Source organism: Salvia miltiorrhiza, chromosome 3, assembly GCF_028751815.1.
Source record: "Salvia miltiorrhiza cultivar Shanhuang (shh) chromosome 3, IMPLAD_Smil_shh, whole genome shotgun sequence".
Lineage (NCBI taxonomy): Eukaryota > Viridiplantae > Streptophyta > Magnoliopsida > Lamiales > Lamiaceae > Salvia > Salvia miltiorrhiza.
The window spans coordinates 59,775,882-59,795,246 of record NC_080389.1 but is presented as its reverse complement, the minus strand read 5'-3'; the positions used below and the strand labels follow the sequence as shown (position 1 = coordinate 59,795,246).

Here is a 19,365-nt window from a genome sequence, read left to right as displayed (position 1 = left end):
ATTTAAAAAATCCAAAATCCTTTTGTAACAAATGGTAAAAAGTATAATGATATCTTTGTTTTGTTTTTAATTTCTAGATTTTGGAATCACGGTTGGAGAGCTCATGACGCTCAAGAAAGTTGTGGAACAGACAACTACAGTCATGAGCAAGCTATCGATGTTTGGAGAACACATAGGGACAGAGGTGTGCCCAGAGATATACGCCATCATAGATCCCCTCAATCCTTTTGATCGAAATAGGCCTTTCGTCATCCAAGAAATATGGCCATAGTTCACAAGGATATTGCTGGATGACAAAACGATGAGATTTCAGGTGGCGGATATTGAGGTGGAACACAAAGAGGGAAGAAAAAACAAGAGCAAGTATTTTACGAGCAAAGCTAACCATGAGAGCAATATTGTTGTTTTGCCATTATCAAGGCGTGACGAGGAGATGGTTTCACATTTATTCGTGATTTCACCGGCTTTATTATATTGAAATAAATTTGACGTTGTTTTTTTTTTTATCAAATACTATTTGATATTTATAAATAAGAGCGATTTTTTAAATAACCCCTCATATCCATTTGGTGTACCACGGTTTTTCTTTTTTTTATGACGTCGAATAAATGCATAATCTAACAAGTTATAAATTCAAACTATTAAAAGCAAATTATCTTGTTATTACAACAAAATCAGTAATATAAAAGTTTAATTACCATACAATTTGGCCAAGTTTGCCAACTCACACTGATATGCAAATTGTCACTCTCCAAAACTAGTTTAATTTATTTTACAATTTGATCAAGTTTAATTTCCCATACATTTTGGCTAGTTTGCCCCAAAACCTCCAGAACTAGTTGAGAGTTGTCACTCTCCAAGACTAGTTTAAATTACCACTCAATTGGTCAAGTTTATTTACCACCCATGTAGACGAGAGTTGTCATTATCTAAAACTAGCTTAATTTACATACAATTTAGCATCCCAACATTGGATATCTTTTTTCAATTTTTTGGCAATTCAAACGTAAAACATTAACTATTAATACTAATTCTCATCTTATATTTCAGTAAAGATTTAGAAGCCTAAGGTTTAAAGTTGAACATTGAATATTTATTTTAAAAATTTGTAGTTTAACGGTATTTTCCAAATTCATGATGATGAATTATCAATATTCAGTGCTCAACAAATTTTAAAATAAAATATTCAGTGCTCAACTTTAAACAAAACAAGAAAATTACTGAACCGTCAATAGTCTTTATGCTTGGCATTTGGGGAAGACCTGAAAGGACTTTTTTTGGCAGCCAATACACAATGTAAAGGACCTAATGGTTAAAATAGGACTGTAACTTTCAGGATTTTCAAAAAAAGGACTGTATGTTACGAATTTTGAAAATGAAGACTATAACTTTTTCATTTAACAATTACACTCCTATTTTGGGCCCAAAATTAATTATTCGGGCTTTTGGTACCACCTAGAGCCCGTTGCTGACGTGGTCGTGCTATGTTAACCTTTTGGCAATTTTTTTTCTTTCTTTTTTGTATTATCATTTTTTTAAGGGGTTGGAGATGACGAGCATGGTGATAGCAGATTTGAAAGACTATATATTTGTTTTGATGTTGTTAAAAGGGACTTCAAGTTTTAATGGCACAACCAGGTCAACAACCGGCTCTAGATGGCACCAGAAACCCGAATATTTGATTTTGGGCCTGAAATAGAATTGTAAATGTTAAAAAAAAGTTATTGTCCTTATTTTCAAATTCCATAACATATAGTCATTTTTTAAAAATTCTGAAAGTTATGGTCCTATTTTAACTATTAGATCCAATGTAAAGCACCACATACAATAACAATCAAATTCTTTAATCTCTTTCCAATTTATTCCAATAAATTCAACGGTATTTTGTAGAGATTTAATACAAGAAACTGAACTTGAGATCACTCTATAGAAATGGAATCAAGATTTAACTAAGAGCTAAAGCTTCACAAGTAACAACAAGAAAAAACCCCATATCAAAAGACAAGCATGATACAGTCTCCATTTTCTATCATTTTCCACTTTGGCCCTTTTGGAATATGATTCATATAAATGAATCTCAAGATCATTTAAAGGTACAATCAACTAAAAAAGTAAAGAATTGAAAAGAAGATATAACTGAGAATTTCACAATGTAGCTAGTCTACTACTACTCTACATTGCTGAATACATCATATCTATGCCTCAATGCTGAATACATCATATCTATGCCTCAACTTCAAACTCAGCTCCAATGGGAAGGTGATCGCTGGGATGGAAATAATTCGGCAACCCGCCGCTTATGTCGGGGGATTCTGCTACTGGAAGCTCAAGACAGTTAACTGGTTTTATACCTTGATTAGGGGAAAATAAGATGTAGTCAAGAGTGCCTGTGAAGCCGGGAGTGCAGTTCGTGAACTCCGGCTCCCCTCCTGCGAATGCATACACACTTGACAATGGGATCGGCAGATCATCCACGCTCTCTGGCCCCGCACCACTTGTGCCAGAAACTAGGTATTGATACACCTGGAGTAGTTGAAGCATTTTTAGAATCAAAGAAACCATTTTATTTGAACTATGGATCTGTATTTGCAAAGGAATAAAAGTGAGTTCAAATTTGCAAAATGGGTATAAGTTTGTGATTTATTTTGCAATTACCCCTGTGATCAATGATACCTCATCTAAGTACGTAGCAGGGTGTGTGATGAAAATTCTTGAAAATGAATGTATATAAATTGCTTAAGTGACCTGATCTCCAGGGACTGAATTGAAGTCCCCTGCGACAATTATTGAGGGCGAGCAGTCAAACTTTCTTGCTACTAGCATTTTGAATTCTGCTAGACGCGAAAGCAAGTACTTAGCTTGCGCAATTTTCACATCAGCCCATTCAGGATCCCTGCAGCAGATTAGCGATATTTATGGGGTCAGTAACATATTTATTCTTTCTTTGTACCCAATATGCGTTTGGGGATATTCAAATTTGCATATTTCTGGAAAGGGTATGCAAAAATGGGGGGGTCAGGAAAGAATAAACCAACTTACCAATATATATGAGTGTTTGCGATAATAACATGGTGAAATGTAGGATTCTTAAGTCTAAAAGCAGCCATGGTTCCTACACAGTCACGCTTTAATCTTACACGAGGATCATTTGGATCTCCGCGATCTGATGGACTCTCTTTCTCGGCACCTGAAAACGGAATGCTAAAATGTAGAATTTCTTGACTATCACATGTGTAATCAGAACACTTAGAGCCTAGAGGCATATAATTATGCAGAAGAACCAAGAAAGTGCCAAATAGTTTGCAAACAGTGGTAAGGTTCCAATTAATTTAACCCTTACAAAGTTCACATGCAAATTGTTGTTATAACAGTGACAGAAGCAATTTTGTGAAGGTTACCAGTTTTCGGCTCCTCTTTATTTCCACCAACTAGCAACTTGTTGCCATCATCCAAGGATGATGTTTTTTCATCTTCAACTGTAGCCACCAAATCATTGTAGTCAATTTTCTCTTCTATAACCAACTCTGCACTAATTAGAATAACCGAAAACATTGTAAGATCAATGTCTTCGGACGATACAACATGGCATACGACTTGCTAGTTATCAGAAGACTAATGCAAGTTGTTTGTGCAAATTTTTAAATGGAAAAGCTTATCCTCCACTATATGCAGAAGATCGTTTCAGATGAAATAGCAATTGCTGAGGTTAATAAGAACTTAGACTACGAAATTTTGACATAAATAAGAAGAAAAAAAATATGCTAAAATTGCTATTTCATGTATTTTTCAAGCATTACGCCTATCCTAAGTAACGTAAAACTGCAACGGGGAAGAAAAATAACTAGCGTACTTGTCCTGTTTATAGAAAATTCCGCATCCATCTCTTTTTTTCCCACTTCTTTGAATGTAGATACTTGAATAGCCAAGGCTCGCCATATTGTTCTTATAAAATGTATCATACTCATCTACTTCCTGATATGTAAGAAAAAAAATTCTTTAAATAAACAACAAAAAAGAAGGATGGATGAAAAGAACAAAATCATCAACTGGAGCTATTAATATTTCATTATAAAAGCAACAAAGATATGTTTACCTGTAGACAAAGAAAATCTGCTTCGAGGCTCTTAAGAACTGTGAGAATGGCCTGCGAACGAGCTTTCCACCTGCGCATGAACTTAGAAATATTTATTCATCATTTGATGAAAGAGTTTGGGACATAAGGTGCCCCATCAAGCGAAAGATTTGCTGGAGCACATACTTGAGACTAGGAGCTGGTGAGTGTGGAAAGATAATGCTTTTCACGTATGCCTGAAAATATGACAATTAACTAATAAAGATAATTGTACCAACTTCCAATAGCTCAGAAAGATATATGCATGGAAGGAATGACAAAAGAAAGCAATGAAATTAACAGGCTACGACCTCTAGTGGCAGTAACGAGTTTATGCACATGATAAGAAACAGAGAACATAAGAAATACAATTAACGAGAGACTTCAGCAACACGCTATATTTGGTTTAACCAATGCATATGAACCACATGCCCAGTGAAAATAAAACATCAAGGCTTATATGGTTGATCTGTTGTACTTAAATTCACTCTGGTTACATAATGAGAATGAAGAGACAACATATTATTGCTTCTTGATTCATTTCAGCACCAATAAACAGAATCAAATATGAAAATCTTCAATTTATAATAAAAGGATATATGCTAACTACACCAGAAGAGTCGAATACCAATAGACCGAATCCTTGAATTAAAGCAGCCTGCCAAACCCCAGTGAGAATACAAATCTATGTTCATATATCAAACCGTCAAGTAGGATAATGGCTAAAACGACAAAATTAATCTTCATCTCCCAAGCAAAAAGCATTCTCTCTCTGTTGCAAATATAAATTTACGTAGCAAAAATCTAGAACACCCCTCCACATATATGGGATTTCACGATGAAATTCACTAGAACCCAATGTAATTATAATAAAAACACAAATGGAGAAAACTAGCAAATATGACCAGATTTAACCAATAGAACGAGCAAAAGAATATCTTTATACCTGTGCCAAGATATTATAAGATACAAGCCGGAATTTGAAGCCTGCAATATCGAGCAGAAGGTAATCAGCGACAATTAAGTTTCAACAAACAAACTAAGAAAAAGAAAGAAGAAACCCCATAAAGAATAAAGATCAAAGAACATTTTTGTGCAAGAACATGTAAACACACACACACACACACACCATCACTTTTACTGATTGAAGTAACTTCACTCTGCTCAACTGGAACAAACTTTCGACATATTGGTCCAGGAGGTGTGCTCATCTTGCTGTAACGAGCTACGCTGCAGATAAAAGAAACTCAGATTACATCAAACAGTACAAGGAAGGTAAAAAAATGTCTACTAGATCTTAAACCACAAGAAATCCCCCTATCAAGTAATTGAATCAATCCACAAACTTCACTAATGAAACACACCCAGAGCAAGATAAAACTTAAATAAGACCGCATAGAGCATAAAGTTCTACACTACCATTAATTTTCATTAAATATACATATAAATGCCACACACACACACACACACACACACAAAATCTAAACCTTGCATCACCAACTTTTATTCTTCATATGATTGAGAAGAATTAATTACTCCCACTTTTCTTCTTTACAGGACCTTCCATCACCAACTTTTTACTATCTATTTTACAAACTGGCTATTTCGCCTTAATTTCTTTTACGGATAATAAGAAACCAATCAAACGAACATTCACAAGAACAACTGAAGCTTCATTGCCGACATAATTTAAAAAAAAAAAAAAAATTGCAATTATGAATTTTCAGAGTCAGTTTCCTGTGCTTGTGGAAGTTGGCCATACCTGAGTCGAGGAGGCAAGAAAGAGCACCTCAGCATTGCCTTGGGAAGCAGCAGAAACGCAGAGTCCAATTTTGACGACGACGACGACGGCTGAGCTGAGATTCTTCAGCTTAGATTAGGCACGTGATATTCACGTGTCTTCATCATTGGGTTGGACCTTTCGACTGGGCCTGAGTTAAATTGGGCTATCTTGAATTTTCGTTTATAATATTGGGCCGCTGCAATTTTCTACTGGAATTTCATTTTCCAGTTTTTTCTTTTATAGCTACTGGAATTTTCTTTTATTATTAATTATAGAGTAGAATAAAAAAAACACATAAATTATTTTGGGACACACTCCATAACTGAAGAGCCAAGATTATTGTCCTTTAATTCACTCCAAAAGCTTTGACCCTCACCCGTCAGCAGCCATAGTTGATTACTGATTAATTAATTGTTTAATCAACAATTAACGTCATCTTTATATTTCAACTCTCCGCCTCGTTTCATTAATTTTCTTGTGCTCTTTTCTACTATCGAAGCTCTTTGCTTGATCCGATCATGGCTCATTCTGCTGTTTCTCAAGTATGTTTCCATTTGAGATTTGCTTTTTTTTTTTTTTTGGGAATATCTTATTTTTATGTTGACTCATTTTGAATTCTGAAAAAATCGCCCTTTTTGCAGGTCCCAGTTGCGGTCTCCGTCAATAACGATGTTTCTCTTCGTAAATTCGCGTTCAAGGTTAATTTTGATTTTTTTAACCATCTTTGTAAAATTGCAATCGCCAATCAGCTGTGATTTCCTGTGGAATTGTGTTGATTTGATTCTGTATTTGGAGTTGATTGCAAATGTTTAGGTATGTTTAGGTCTTTGATCATGTGCATTTCGGTAATATAAATGATTCTTTTTTTTTTTGAAGAGATAATCTAAGTGGTTCTGTGTCTTTTGCCTCGGTTAGTACTGAGTTTATTTATGATTTGATTATGTTTTATCTCAGTCAAGAATTTTGCAATAAGTTGAAGATTCATGTTTCTTTTCAAAAAATTCTTTTCATTTTGATGTTTGCTAAAAAGCTGGTCCTGTCGCGTTAGGGTGGCCTAGTTGGTCGAGTGGGAAACCTTGCAAGTTCTTGAGAAAAATGTTGTGCCATTTGGTATGTCAGCTTTGTGTCGTTTTGTTTTACCAGAATGTGATATCACTGATATGGATCTCCCTAGATGTCAGTAGGGTTGTAATAAGATTCTTTCCACTTATACCCACTTAGGCTTGAGATCTGACAATTGATGGTCATTAATAAGATTATGAGAGTGATTTGCTTATCTCATTTTCCAGCATTCCTCATTAATCTTACTAGTTCTTCACTCTGTCGTTTAATTCATCTTTATCCATCAGAGATTGATTGAATACTCATATGGTCATAATAAGTTCTTGAATAGTAATTCACCGTTGTGATTGAATCTCGCTGTACTGCAGAGCAATCATGTCTCTTTTCATGAAAAATCATGGACCTCTAGTCTGTCTTTGGACTTCAGAGTCGCGAGCTCTCAGTCGAGGGGTCGACCTGTGGTTTGCATGTCGGTGCAACAAGCCAGTAAACCTAAGGTGGCAGTTTCACCTTTGAGCTTGGAAGATGCAAAAGAGCCGCCTCTCCATTTGTTCAAGAACAAAGAGCCCTATACCGGAACCATTGTCTCCGTTGAAAGGCTCGTTGGTCAGAATGCTCCTGGAGAGACGTGTCACATTGTCATCGACCATGGTGGCAAAGTTCCCTACTGGGAAGGACAGAGTTACGGAATCATTCCTCCTGTATGTTTTATTCATACCTTTTGAGGGCTCCTGTTGTTTCTTGACTCTCGAGAAATTTGAAGCATTTGGTTTTGTTTTGATGTTGTTTTCGTTGTTTCTCTTCCCGTTCAGGGTGAGAATCCTAAAAAGCCCGGTAATCCACACAATGTACGGTTGTATTCAATAGCGTCTACCAGATATGGTGACTCGTTTGATAGCAAGACAGCGAGTTTTTGTGTTCGACGTGCAGTCTATTATGATCCTGAGACTGGAAAAGAAGATCCCTCGAAGAACGGAGTTTGCAGCAACTTCTTATGTGATTCAAAGCCCGGCGACAAGGTTCAGATCACAGGTAAGATCACACTGGGCTTGAGTAGTATTATCCTTTGAGCATCAGATTTCATACAGTAGTGCTATATCTAACATAAATACATACATAAACACACACACACATATTTCATACGTGCAACATATCTTAGCTCAGAGACAAATTGAGAATGCAATTTATGCTGAGATATAATCTCATCTATGAGATATACTGCTTTGTTATCTTGCAACTTGGAAATCTGTTTCTTGTTTACCTTTGTTGAGGTTAATATCCTTTGATTTTCTTCGTCGGTTACTCAATGACCGGAATATTTAGGGGGTTTCTAATTTGCTACAAATTGCAACATCTCAAAGATTGGATCAGATTTGCAACAATGACCAAGATTTGGAATTTCATTAACAATTGTATATATCAGGTCCCGCCTTTTAAACTCGCGCACATTGTTTTGCAGGTCCTTCCGGTAAGATAATGCTCCTCCCCGAAGACGACCCAAACGCCACTCACATTATGATCGCCACCGGCACTGGCGTGGCGCCTTACAGAGGCTACCTCCGACGTATGTTCATGGAGAACGTCCCAACATTCAAGTTCGGAGGGCTAGCTTGGCTCTTCCTCGGAGTGGCCAACAGCGACAGCCTACTCTACGATGATGAGTTCTCCAAGTATCTCAAGGACTATCCCGACAACTTTAGGTTTGACCGTGCCCTCAGCAGAGAACAGAAGAACAAAAACGGAGGGAAGATGTATGTCCAGGACAAAATCGAGGAGTACAGCGACGAGGTCTTCAAACTCTTGGACAATGGGGCGCACATCTACTTCTGTGGGCTGAAAGGGATGATGCCGGGGATACAGGAGACCTTGAAGAAGGTGGCGGAGCAGCGGGGCGAAAGCTGGGAGGAGAAGCTCTCGCAGCTCAAGAAGAACAAGCAATGGCATGTTGAAGTCTACTGAGTGCCGAGAAAGGTTTTCCTCGTTTAGATTATCCTTCATTTTTGTGGAATATTTGTTGCATTCTTGATTGGTAGTCAACATGTTTATGGAGAGAGGGGGAAAGATGAATCACCTCCAACATAATTCATTATCTTGAGTGTTTCAAAATATGCTGCATCATATTTTATCTTTTGTTCTTCCATTTATGGAAATGTTCTTAGATTGTTGTTGATGAGTGCTGGAAATAGAATCGGATCTGTTGTTAATTTCTTGCTCATTTTCTTTTGGGACATTTATCTTCAAGAACTCTTGGAAAAAATGGTTCACGAGTTTAAGTGGGATATGTTTGAAAACGCATTTCTTGATGTTGCTAGCTTTAATTTTTTACTGCAATACCATGTATCTGGAGATTTATTGCAGCTTGTAGAATTTGACAATTTGTATTTGGTATATTTTTGGATACCTTCTCTTTTTGGAACATAATTTTCAGGCTTGAAAATATCTAATTTTCTTTTGTCAAAATCAATTCTTTCTAAATCCGTCATGAAGGAAAATATCCTACATTTTTGGGTAATTTTTAAAAATTTGTAGGAGTACTAATTATGAATTGAAGCAGTTTTTATATGAATTATTTATTAATTGATTTAAATTGACCAAATTAATTTGATGGTGCCGTTTAAATGATATTTATCTCAACTAATTTCGTCAATTAAATGTTGATTTTTGATTGCAAAGTAGAAATATTTTTTATAAAAGTTTTTGTTTGATAAGTTTTATAAATGGTAGATGTGAGATTCAAGATTTTAGATAACTAAGAAATAAATATATGAATATTTGATACATAATATAATATAATATGATGGACTATTTACGTCCTTATTTGTTATTGATCGAATACAAAAATTCTAAATTAACGAATAAAAAATAATTTAATATAGCACATCTATCTTCTAAGCATAATTTCATTTGGACCTTATAAAGACCATATTATCATATGGAGCTCGGAATATCACATTTGACTTTTGAGCATTTTTTTGATCCGGAGTTGAAATACACCATCTAACTTTTGAGCGTCGGATTTTTGCGCATCACCATGTAGTTTTAAAGATCAAAACTGATTTTTCACCATCATGAGTTGAAAGATTCGAACTGACTTCGTACTCGAACGTTGCACATCACGATTGGTACGAACAATCCTCATTCATACTAGTCGTATTACTGACTGATGCTACTGGTTAGAACGACTGTTAAGAATAATCTCATTCGTACTAGTAAGCTAAACTTTTGTCCACGTTTATTCTAGGGGCATTTTTTTTTGAATTTATGAAAATTTGCTATAATTTATTAAAATTAAGTTTGTGACCATCTTCTAATTTTCACTCTTTATAATGACTACCATTAATTTTGCCTCGTTAATAATTATTAGATCACATATAGTGCTTGTAATTGATGGTGAAATCCAAATTTAATAGTAGCTCAATACTAAAACACGAGGAATTTTCTAAATTTGAGTTAAAACAATGTTTGAAACCAAATCTATCTATTTATTTGTTTCACAAGAGAGGTAGCTTCTTTTTTTTTCTTTTTCTTTTTCAAGTAGTTGTGGTGAATCGTTTTTCACCAAACTCAAACTAATCAAAGCAAGTTGATCAAAGCCAAATCATAATAAATATTTAGTTTAATTTTTGGGTGGTTCAATCGTTTTCGATGTGGACCAATTTGCATTCTGGCATCAACCTTGAAGTTTGGTATTAGAAGCCTCAACCAATCAAAGTTTCTGACATGTTAGAAACATTAAATTTACGTTAAACATCTAAATCATGAGAAAGGATAAGCTTTACAAACACCACCACGCAACAAGATTGCACTATCTTGCTCGTTTTGTTTTGTTAAGGTGGACGTCGGATTAATCTAAATTTCTTTTCAATTTTTGCATCATCGATCCCGTGAATATTTAAGGTATTTTTATTTTTATTTTTATTTGAATTCAACAAATTTTTTGTTATTTTATTTTATTTTTTCTATAAAAAATTATATTATTGTTCAAATTTGTAGCACCTTGATAGAGCCGGTCCTCGACTAGATCAAGAGCGTGATCGTCTAAGGCATAGGGATTGAAGGGGCTCAAAAGAATAATGATAGTTCATTTTTAAAAATACTCTATATTTTAAAGATATGGGAGTGATTAAAAGAAAATATAGAGATTAGAGAATGAGAATATGAGTTAAGAAAATCACAATTAGGAGCTCTTGATAGATTTGTAATTTGTTATTGAAAAAGTGGATTCTCGTGACAACTTGCATCAATCAAATGAAAATTAGACAATTAAAATCATGGAAATGAGAATGGTGAAAGTGACGATTTGAGTGACCTTATTGATGTGCCAAATACATCTAAATTATCTAATATTGAAAATAAAAATTGTTGATGAAGAATAAACTATTCCTCATTTTGATATTCATGATCCTAGAAATTTAAAAAACCTTGATTACAAAGCTAGAGACATTAGTTGAAAACAAGCCTATAAGAGAAATTGATGGTGAATTTCATATAGATAAAAATTTATAGACATTTTTCATATGTATATTATACTAGAAAATTTAACAATGGTGAGACTAGCGATAGAAAGTGATTAGTTTATTCCAAATATTATTAGTTTATTCCAAATATATTAAAATTAACTTATAAATTTGATTTAGTATTTTATAAATATTACTCCATAGCTCTATTTTTTATTTTGTGTAGGGGCCATAAAATATCAAGATCTGAGTTACACATTGGATCCAAATTATTAGGTGTGACGTTATGAACAACAAAAGAGTCACATGAATTCGTGATACCAAACCATGCGATGTGCACTTTACTTAACTAATGTTCATAAAATAAAATACAATTCAATTAGTGATATAATTAATTACTTTCGCCTTCATCATAGTTCAACCTTTAATCATCATCAGTTTGAATTTTTATCTTCAAACATGCACACTAATTGATCGATTTTTGTTGTTATTTTTTGTATCTCGTTGGGTTGCACCCCTCGTGCGTTTTTGAATTACTTTTATTTACCTAAAAAAAACTACTTGACCGATGCTAATTATTGGACTCGGCTTGAGCACCATCCCTAACTGTTTTAGGTTTTTTTTTTTTGGTAAATAAAACTTTCATTCACGTACGAGGGGTGCAGCCCAAAAAGAAGTACAAAGTTCAACGATTAACCAAACAAAACTCACAACTCAAGGCAACAAGACGGATTACAAATCCAATCACTCAAACTAAAACAAGCGACGCTAGGACATAAATTTCACATCCAAAACCAAACTCTCACTTTGATCATTTCGACGAGGTCCTCATAGCAACTCGGCAAATTCTTCAAAATCACCTCATTTTAATTCACCATATTTAGTTATCTTATAGTTGCTGCAAATTCTTCAAAATCACCTCATTTAATTCACCATATTTAGTTATCTTATAGTTGCTGCAAATTCTTCAAAATCACCTCATTTTTTTTTTTTTTTTGATCGTGCAAAGTCATGTTAGATGTTAGTAATTAGTTCCCCATCCACTCCAAGAACCACCTTATCTCTCCATTCACCAAATCCACCTTATATCTCCAATCTCCAATTCGCTCCCAAGAGGGATCGAACCCGGGTCACTTCACTTAAGTGAGGACCCGGTGGCCAGTGGGCTAAGCCCCCTGGTTCCTCATTTAATTCACCATATTTAGTTATCTTATAATTTACTCCTCATTCTTCTAGTATCAACAATGTCGGTAATAATACTTCTAAAAAACAATGTCGGTAATAAACTGCTATGGTTTCCTCAAAAAAAAAAAAAAAAACTGTTATTGCTTGTTATCTGACAGTCCGACACCACGACCATTTAATTCTAGCGAAGTTAAATTGCAACTAACCAAAGTCGTCTTCTTCTTTTTTGGGGTTGGGAAATGAAAGATTGGAGTTTAGTGTTTTGATCACTCACATTTATTAGGTTTAGACTGCGTTTACTTTGATAGATAAATTTATCCATAAAAAAAGATGAATAACAAGAATTTATGCATTAAAATGTCTTCTTTCTTTTCTAACATTTGACACGAGAGCATTTTCCTTCCTTATTTTTACTTTAAGTGAAGATAATATTATCACACCAAAAATGGAGGGATAATATTATCCACCCTTGAAGTGAAAATAAAGAAGAAAAAATGCTTTTGTGTCAAATGTTGAAAAAGAAATAAGACATTTAAAGACATAAATTTTTGTTATTCATCATTTTCCATGGATAAATTTATCCATCAAAGTAAACGCAGCATTAGAGAATAGATTATATAATTGATATTGATAAAACTAACTAGAGAATAGAGATTAATAAAATTTACTTGAGGATGTTGAAATCCAATTGAGTTAATAAATTGTACATTCAATGCACACAAATTCTTGCTCAAAATTAATTACTATTCAATACCAAAAATAAATCTAGAAAATAAAAAATAATGAAAATGACGTGAATTCTATCAATTATTTCAAGATAAACATTAAATTATCACTTATACTGAACTCAGCGCACAACAAAAGGAAGATAATGAAAGGCCGAAGGAATATAACAAAAGTAACTAGAAGCAAAAAGCCAAAACTTAAAATAAAATAAAATAAAAAGTAGGGTATAGAGAAAATTACGATACAAAGTGAAAATGAATAGAGATGCGATCGCAAAGGAGACATATGCATATGGTGCCATAAAATTTAAAGCACCGCCAACACTCGCGTCGCTATTCACCAATCTTGTGATCACTCACACTACATATTTCCTCTCTCATCTATATATATTCCACAAAATATTGTACTCCCTCTGTTCTAAATGAAATGTCTTGTTTTTCTTTTTGGGCTGTTCCAAATAAAATGCCCTGTTTCTTTTTGTGGCAATACACTCTCTTTTTATACTTAATATTTAAATAATTTTCACCAACTCACTTTATCTACTTTATACGCATTTCTTAATCTCTGTATCGAAAAGAAATACTCCCTCCGTCCCAAACGAAATGGCATATTTCTTTTCGACACGGAGATTAAGAAATGTGTATAAAGTAGATAAAGTGGGTTGATGGAAATTATTTAAATATTAAGTATAGAGAGAGAGTGTATTGCCAAAAAAGGAAACATGACATTTCGTTTGGGACAGCTCAAAAAGGAAAACAGAACATTTCGTTTGGGACGGAGGGAGTAGGACATTTCGTTTGAGACGGAGGAAGTATACTAAAAAATATAATCTTATTTTAATGAATTGTCACATACATTTATGAAGAGCGCATATATCGACAAGATTCTTCAACTTTTTGGCAACCTTTCTTATTGGCTTTCACATTTGCCGTGACACACGGGTCGGATCTAACGCTTTGCAACCGCGCTTATATTTTCACTGATATTTTATTTTATTTTCTAAAATTTATTATAAAAAAATACAAAATCCGGGACAAATTAATTTTTCTAAGTGACTCGAGCTGACAGCCTAGTAATTGAATATCAGCTCAAATTATTTATACTCATAATCTGATCTATAATAAGTTTTTTAAATTTTGGTGTAGAAAATATGAAGATTATATAATTTGTGCGGTTTAAAGCGTGTACTTTTATTTTGATTAAATTAAGTCACGATTGAAAAAATATGCGTTAGCACACATAGAAAAATTACAACAATGTTGTTTAAGGTGGGTAACTTATTAGTCTCCATATACCTTTTAGGCATCACATCGACTTTAATGCGATGAAAAATAACTCGATGCTGTAAATATTATTTTCACTTTTATAATGTTGATCTATTTATAATATCACTTTTATAATGTTGATATATACCTTTTAGGTAAATATTATTTTCACTTTTATTCATAGTGGTAAGATACACAAACACCACCTCTAACAATAGTAGAACCTAAACTTCACTTATAAAATACTCATTACTATCAATCACTACAAACACTTTCTTAAAACTTGTGTTGTCCATAAAGTCGAAACGATATTGTGAACAGATGGAGTAAATCGTAAATGTATATTTTTATGTCGATATTTAATATTCTTTCTGTATCATTGATAATGTAATGGCATGTTCTAATAAAGGAAACCACATTCTCTCACAAAAAATTGTGAGCTCCATCATTTTCTATCACTTTTATTTTTTAATCATTCTTATTTTTATTAATCGTGTCAAACAGTAATGAGCTCTTATCAATGGGACACAGAGAGTACTACATTCGTCCATAATCAAACTTTATATGTGAGAATGATACGAATTTTAAGACGAAGTTGTTAAGTGTATTGGATGTAATAAACATATGTTGTAATTAGTGTTGTGTTATTTTAATTTGTATTTGGAGTAGTGAAAAAGTAATGATAAATGAGATATTATTAATAGTGAGATATAGTTTAAAAATGCATTTTTTTAACGTTTTTTAGAAAATTTTATTATTGACGGAGAGTGTAATTGTGTTGTAAATCAAAAAATGAGTAAAATCGGTGTGTTATTATATGCCTTACCCTTTTAATTTTGCTAGCTTGTTACAATATGATTTTTTATGAATCCGAGATTCATTATTTAGAGGAAACTAGGCTCAACCTAACAAATTGTTTATTATTATTATTATTATTATTATTATTATTATTATTATTATTATTATTATTATTATTATTATAAAAATATCTAATAAATTAAATAAGTAATTTACACGCAAGTGTGATCTTCACACCATATAAAAGTGGGAAAATAACCTCTTTACACAACACAAAAGTGAGAAAATAATCGCACATAGACCGGATCATCACCGCTCTACACCTTACAAAAATGAAAAAATAATCGTACGCAGATGGGACCACTACCCACACAAAAGTGATAAATAATCGTACGCAGACGAAACCATTATCCACACAAAGGTGGGACTACTATCCACATAAAAGTAAAAAAACTACCCACATGCAAGCGATATTGAACCCAAAACTTCTTACGAAGGAGAATCTTTGAGTGCCTTAAATTTGCCATCCATCTGTATCACATCTCACAGTTAATAAAACATTCTGTCATTTTAAAATTGTGAAGTCAAACATAACTATATTTTTCATCAAAACATCATGCACACACTCTACAAAAAACAGTTGTCCATGTTGCAGAAAAGATTAAAAAAATAAAAAAAGCCCTACCCATTTAAGAAAATAATAACCTATATAAACTCGATCGTGGAGCAAGAACATTTTACTCGATGAGAATAAGTGTCGGTAGCCTCTCGGGTTCTCTGCAGATGAATAAAAAAATCCGACATTTAAAAAGCTGTTAATATAGTTAGCACCATTGTTTTCTTTTCCTGCTGCTAAATACTCAATCTTTTGCTGTTATTTGACTGATTTCAGCTCCGAATGTACAAGTTCCGAAGCGGGCTTTGGTTTGTTTAAGGTGTTTCTAATTAAAGGTACGATCTTCTTTAGCATTCAATAATTGTATTTCTATTTGGACATATTTATGGCTGTATTTCTATTAAAGTGCAAAAATGGCCTTTTGATTAACTTATTCTGACTGGGTAGTAAATGATAATGGTGGGAAATAAATGTGTTTTAAAGTAAGCAAAATTTCAGTCCCTTTTCGTGTAATCCATTTTAATTCTCTTTTTACGATTTATGGAACAGTGTCGTAATCAGCTGAGGATAATAGTTTGATTTGATGCTTAAAGTAATTCAGCTGCAATGATATGTTCAACCGAAAAGAGAAAAAGAGAAAAGGATCCGAGCTTAGTTTGTTGGTGGCTAACAAACTAATATAATATAAAATGAGAGATCTAACTAAAGCATTAAGTTTCACTATTTTTCATGTGCGATTGATCAGAATAATGAGGGGAATCTTATTGCAATGGCTGCACATTGTGATGTATGCGGTGATTTTGGTGAGAACTGAAAGCATTTATGTAAATATTACCTATGTTCAAGATGCCGTGGCAAGAGGGGCAGGTAAAGATTGTTTAATTTGAGCTAAGTTTGTCTTAATTTATGAATGGTTTTATCCAAATGTTTGTGAAACAACTTGTATCTCAGTTTGTCTGGATGGGAGCCCGCCGGCGTACCATTTTGATAAGGGATATGGAACAGGAGTTAACAATTGGTTGATTCAGCTAGAGGTTTGTCCTAATTTATAATATGTGTGAAGATAGGATGATAGTTGTTGTTATGGATTATCTTGAAGATTTGATTTTGGTGGTTTTTATGGATTGCGCTGCGCGGTTTATAGGGAGGAGGGTGGTGCAACAATGTGACTACATGCCTTGCTCGTAAGGGCAACCGGTTAGGCTCCTCCAAGCAGATGGTTAAGCTGCTTGCTTTTTCTGGGCTTTTGGGCAACAAGGCGAGGTTCAATCCCGGTATAAATTTATTCGTTGAACTTGGAAGTTCGTTGTGTGATCTGCCTCTTGAATGTTTATTTGAAATGTTATGGCATTGCTTTCTAGATTTCTATAACTGGAATCGAGTCAAAATTAGATACTGTGATGGATCGTCGTTTACTGGTGATGTTGAAGCAGTGAATCCTGTAAGTCTTGAAAATAATGAAGTGAAACCTTTACTTTATTATAATGCCTTCGCATTTTAGTAGGTAGAGAGTTGGCAACGAGTGAATTACGTTGTCTATGAATATGATCAGGTGACAGGACTTCACTACAGAGGGGCAAGGGTGTTTCTTGCTGTTATGAAGGACCTATTAGCAAAAGGAATGAAGGATGCTGAAAATGTATGAGATTTTTGCTGATGATTTCGCCTCCGGATATTTGGAAATGTTAGCTTCTGCTACATCAGATGAGCTCGTTAAAATCGTATGTATGCAGGCTATGTTATCTGGATGCTCGGCTGGTGGATTAGCCGCGATTCTTCATTGTGACAACTTCAAGAATCTCCTTCCCATCGGGACAAAAGTGAAGTGCCTTTCGGATGCTGGTTTTTTCATAAATACGTGAGTTTCATAAGTTTTCGTTCATCACACTCGTCTGTTCCCATTAGTACCAACATTCGTTGCTTTTCACTTTGTTGGAACAGGAAGGATGTCTCCGGAGCTCAACATATAGAAACCTACTTTAACGACATTGTTACAACACATGTGAGCCACTTGTCTCTCTCTCTCTCTCTCATTTTTGTGATGGTTGATCTAAAAACTTATCATTCCGTTGATGTTGCTTCCAAATTGTGGCTTGAGCTTATTCACCGGCTAATGTGCAGGGATCAGCGAAGAATCTGCCCCCATCGTGTACCTTGAGAATGAGACCGAGCCTTGTAAGATATTGTTTCACGAGTGTTGAGATTGCGTTTGGTTACAATCATGCATCTGGCTCATGGTGATATGTTGAAAAAAATGCAGTGTTTCTTCCCACAATACTCTGCAAGAGGAATCCGGACGCCCCTCTTTGTTTTGAATGCCGCCTATGATTCATGGCAGGTTAGAAACATCAGATTTTCCAGACAAATACTTTGAAAACCTATTTGCTTCCATCTCCCTTGTTTATCATCGTCTGTCTGAACCAGATAAAGAATGCTTTGGCTCCCATTGATGCTGATCCACGCGGGCGCTGGCACAACTGCGAGACAGATATACTCAAGTGCTCTTCAACGCAGCTCCAAATCATGCAAGGTTTTGTTAGTTCAACTTCAGTCTCCATCATAGTCATAAGATGAAATAGTTAATAATTTTTCTTGAATAATAATGCTCTTTTGTTTGCTTGTTTAAAACAGGTTTCCGATTAGAGTTTATCAGAACAATAACCGGATTAGGGTTGTCGATGTCTAGAGGATTATTCATCAATTCTTGCTATGCACATTGCCAAACTGAAATGCAGGAAACCTGGTTTAGAAGTGACTCTCCAAAGCTAAATAACAAGGTCATTTTGGTTGATACTTTTCTTATGTTTTTTGTTGGAAAACTTCATATTTTTCATTGTCATTGTTGATTTTTTATTTATTTATTTATTTTTTTATGCAGACGATTGCAAAAGCCGTTGGAGATTGGTTCTACGATAAAAGTCCGTTTCAGAGGGGGGATTGCCCCTATCCTTGTGACAGAACTTGTCATAACCGCGTTTTTGATCCACAGGAGCACCCGTTGATCTAGATACGGTGTTGTTTTATAAGGAAGTATCATTCATCATTTAAACATTATATAGATAGCAATATACATTAGGATTAGACTATTGGAGATGAAGAAGAGAAGAAGATTTATCAAGTTTACTATAGAAAAGGAAAAATAAGCAGGAAAATGTGTGCTTGCTAGCTCCCAGTTTTTCATTTTCACTCATTTATCAATGTAAAAGTATACTGTATTGGTTAAATATTCTTTCTAGGAAACATAATTAGTGAGTTTCAAACTCTGTTTCTGTAACTGTTAGTAAATCAAGAGGAATAAATATAATAATGTCACATGTTTTTATTGATTTTTGAGTTGTTGGGAAGAAAATCAACTTGTAGTA

The 19,365-nt window shown here is 34.2% G+C and overlaps 3 protein-coding genes across 5 annotated transcripts; 2 read left to right on the top strand and 1 right to left on the bottom strand.

Annotated features, from left to right (window-relative positions):
- Positions 1-2,048: 2,048 nt before the first annotated feature.
- Positions 2,049-6,104, bottom strand: LOC131014924 (carbon catabolite repressor protein 4 homolog 4-like). Of its 2 annotated transcripts, none has more exons than XM_057943102.1 (10): positions 5,874-6,104; positions 5,241-5,341; positions 5,058-5,098; positions 4,259-4,308; positions 4,094-4,163; positions 3,851-3,972; positions 3,399-3,529; positions 3,040-3,187; positions 2,746-2,893; positions 2,049-2,523 (listed from the first exon to the last, which is right to left on the bottom strand). In XM_057943102.1, the coding sequence occupies exons 1-10, from the start codon at positions 5,906-5,908 to the stop codon at positions 2,224-2,226; spliced, it is 1,146 nt and encodes a 381-aa protein (XP_057799085.1). In that variant the 5' UTR covers positions 5,909-6,104; the 3' UTR covers positions 2,049-2,223. The 2 variants fall into 2 exon arrangements, with proteins under 2 accessions (XP_057799085.1, XP_057799086.1); XM_057943103.1 differs by having other exon boundaries at positions 5,241-5,336; positions 5,874-6,006.
- A 94-nt stretch (positions 6,105-6,198) lies between these two features.
- LOC131014925 (ferredoxin--NADP reductase, root isozyme, chloroplastic-like) lies at positions 6,199-9,160 on the top strand. Its single transcript, XM_057943104.1, has 5 exons — positions 6,199-6,436; positions 6,536-6,592; positions 7,325-7,657; positions 7,769-7,988; positions 8,416-9,160. Exons 1-5 carry the CDS (start codon positions 6,413-6,415, stop codon positions 8,913-8,915), a joined length of 1,134 nt encoding a protein of 377 aa, XP_057799087.1. The 5' UTR covers positions 6,199-6,412; the 3' UTR covers positions 8,916-9,160.
- A 6,807-nt stretch (positions 9,161-15,967) lies between these two features.
- On the top strand, positions 15,968-19,329 carry LOC131014918 (pectin acetylesterase 8-like). Of its 2 annotated transcripts, none has more exons than XM_057943085.1 (13): positions 15,968-16,338; positions 16,749-16,870; positions 16,955-17,037; positions 17,148-17,277; positions 17,365-17,444; positions 17,556-17,642; positions 17,737-17,861; positions 17,945-18,005; positions 18,125-18,178; positions 18,264-18,341; positions 18,428-18,533; positions 18,635-18,780; positions 18,882-19,329. In XM_057943085.1, the coding sequence occupies exons 2-13, from the start codon at positions 16,753-16,755 to the stop codon at positions 19,008-19,010; spliced, it is 1,197 nt and encodes a 398-aa protein (XP_057799068.1). In that variant the 5' UTR covers positions 15,968-16,338; positions 16,749-16,752; the 3' UTR covers positions 19,011-19,329. The 2 variants fall into 2 exon arrangements, with proteins under 2 accessions (XP_057799068.1, XP_057799067.1); XM_057943084.1 differs by having other exon boundaries at positions 16,073-16,338; positions 16,553-16,870.
- Positions 19,330-19,365: the final 36 nt, after the last annotated feature.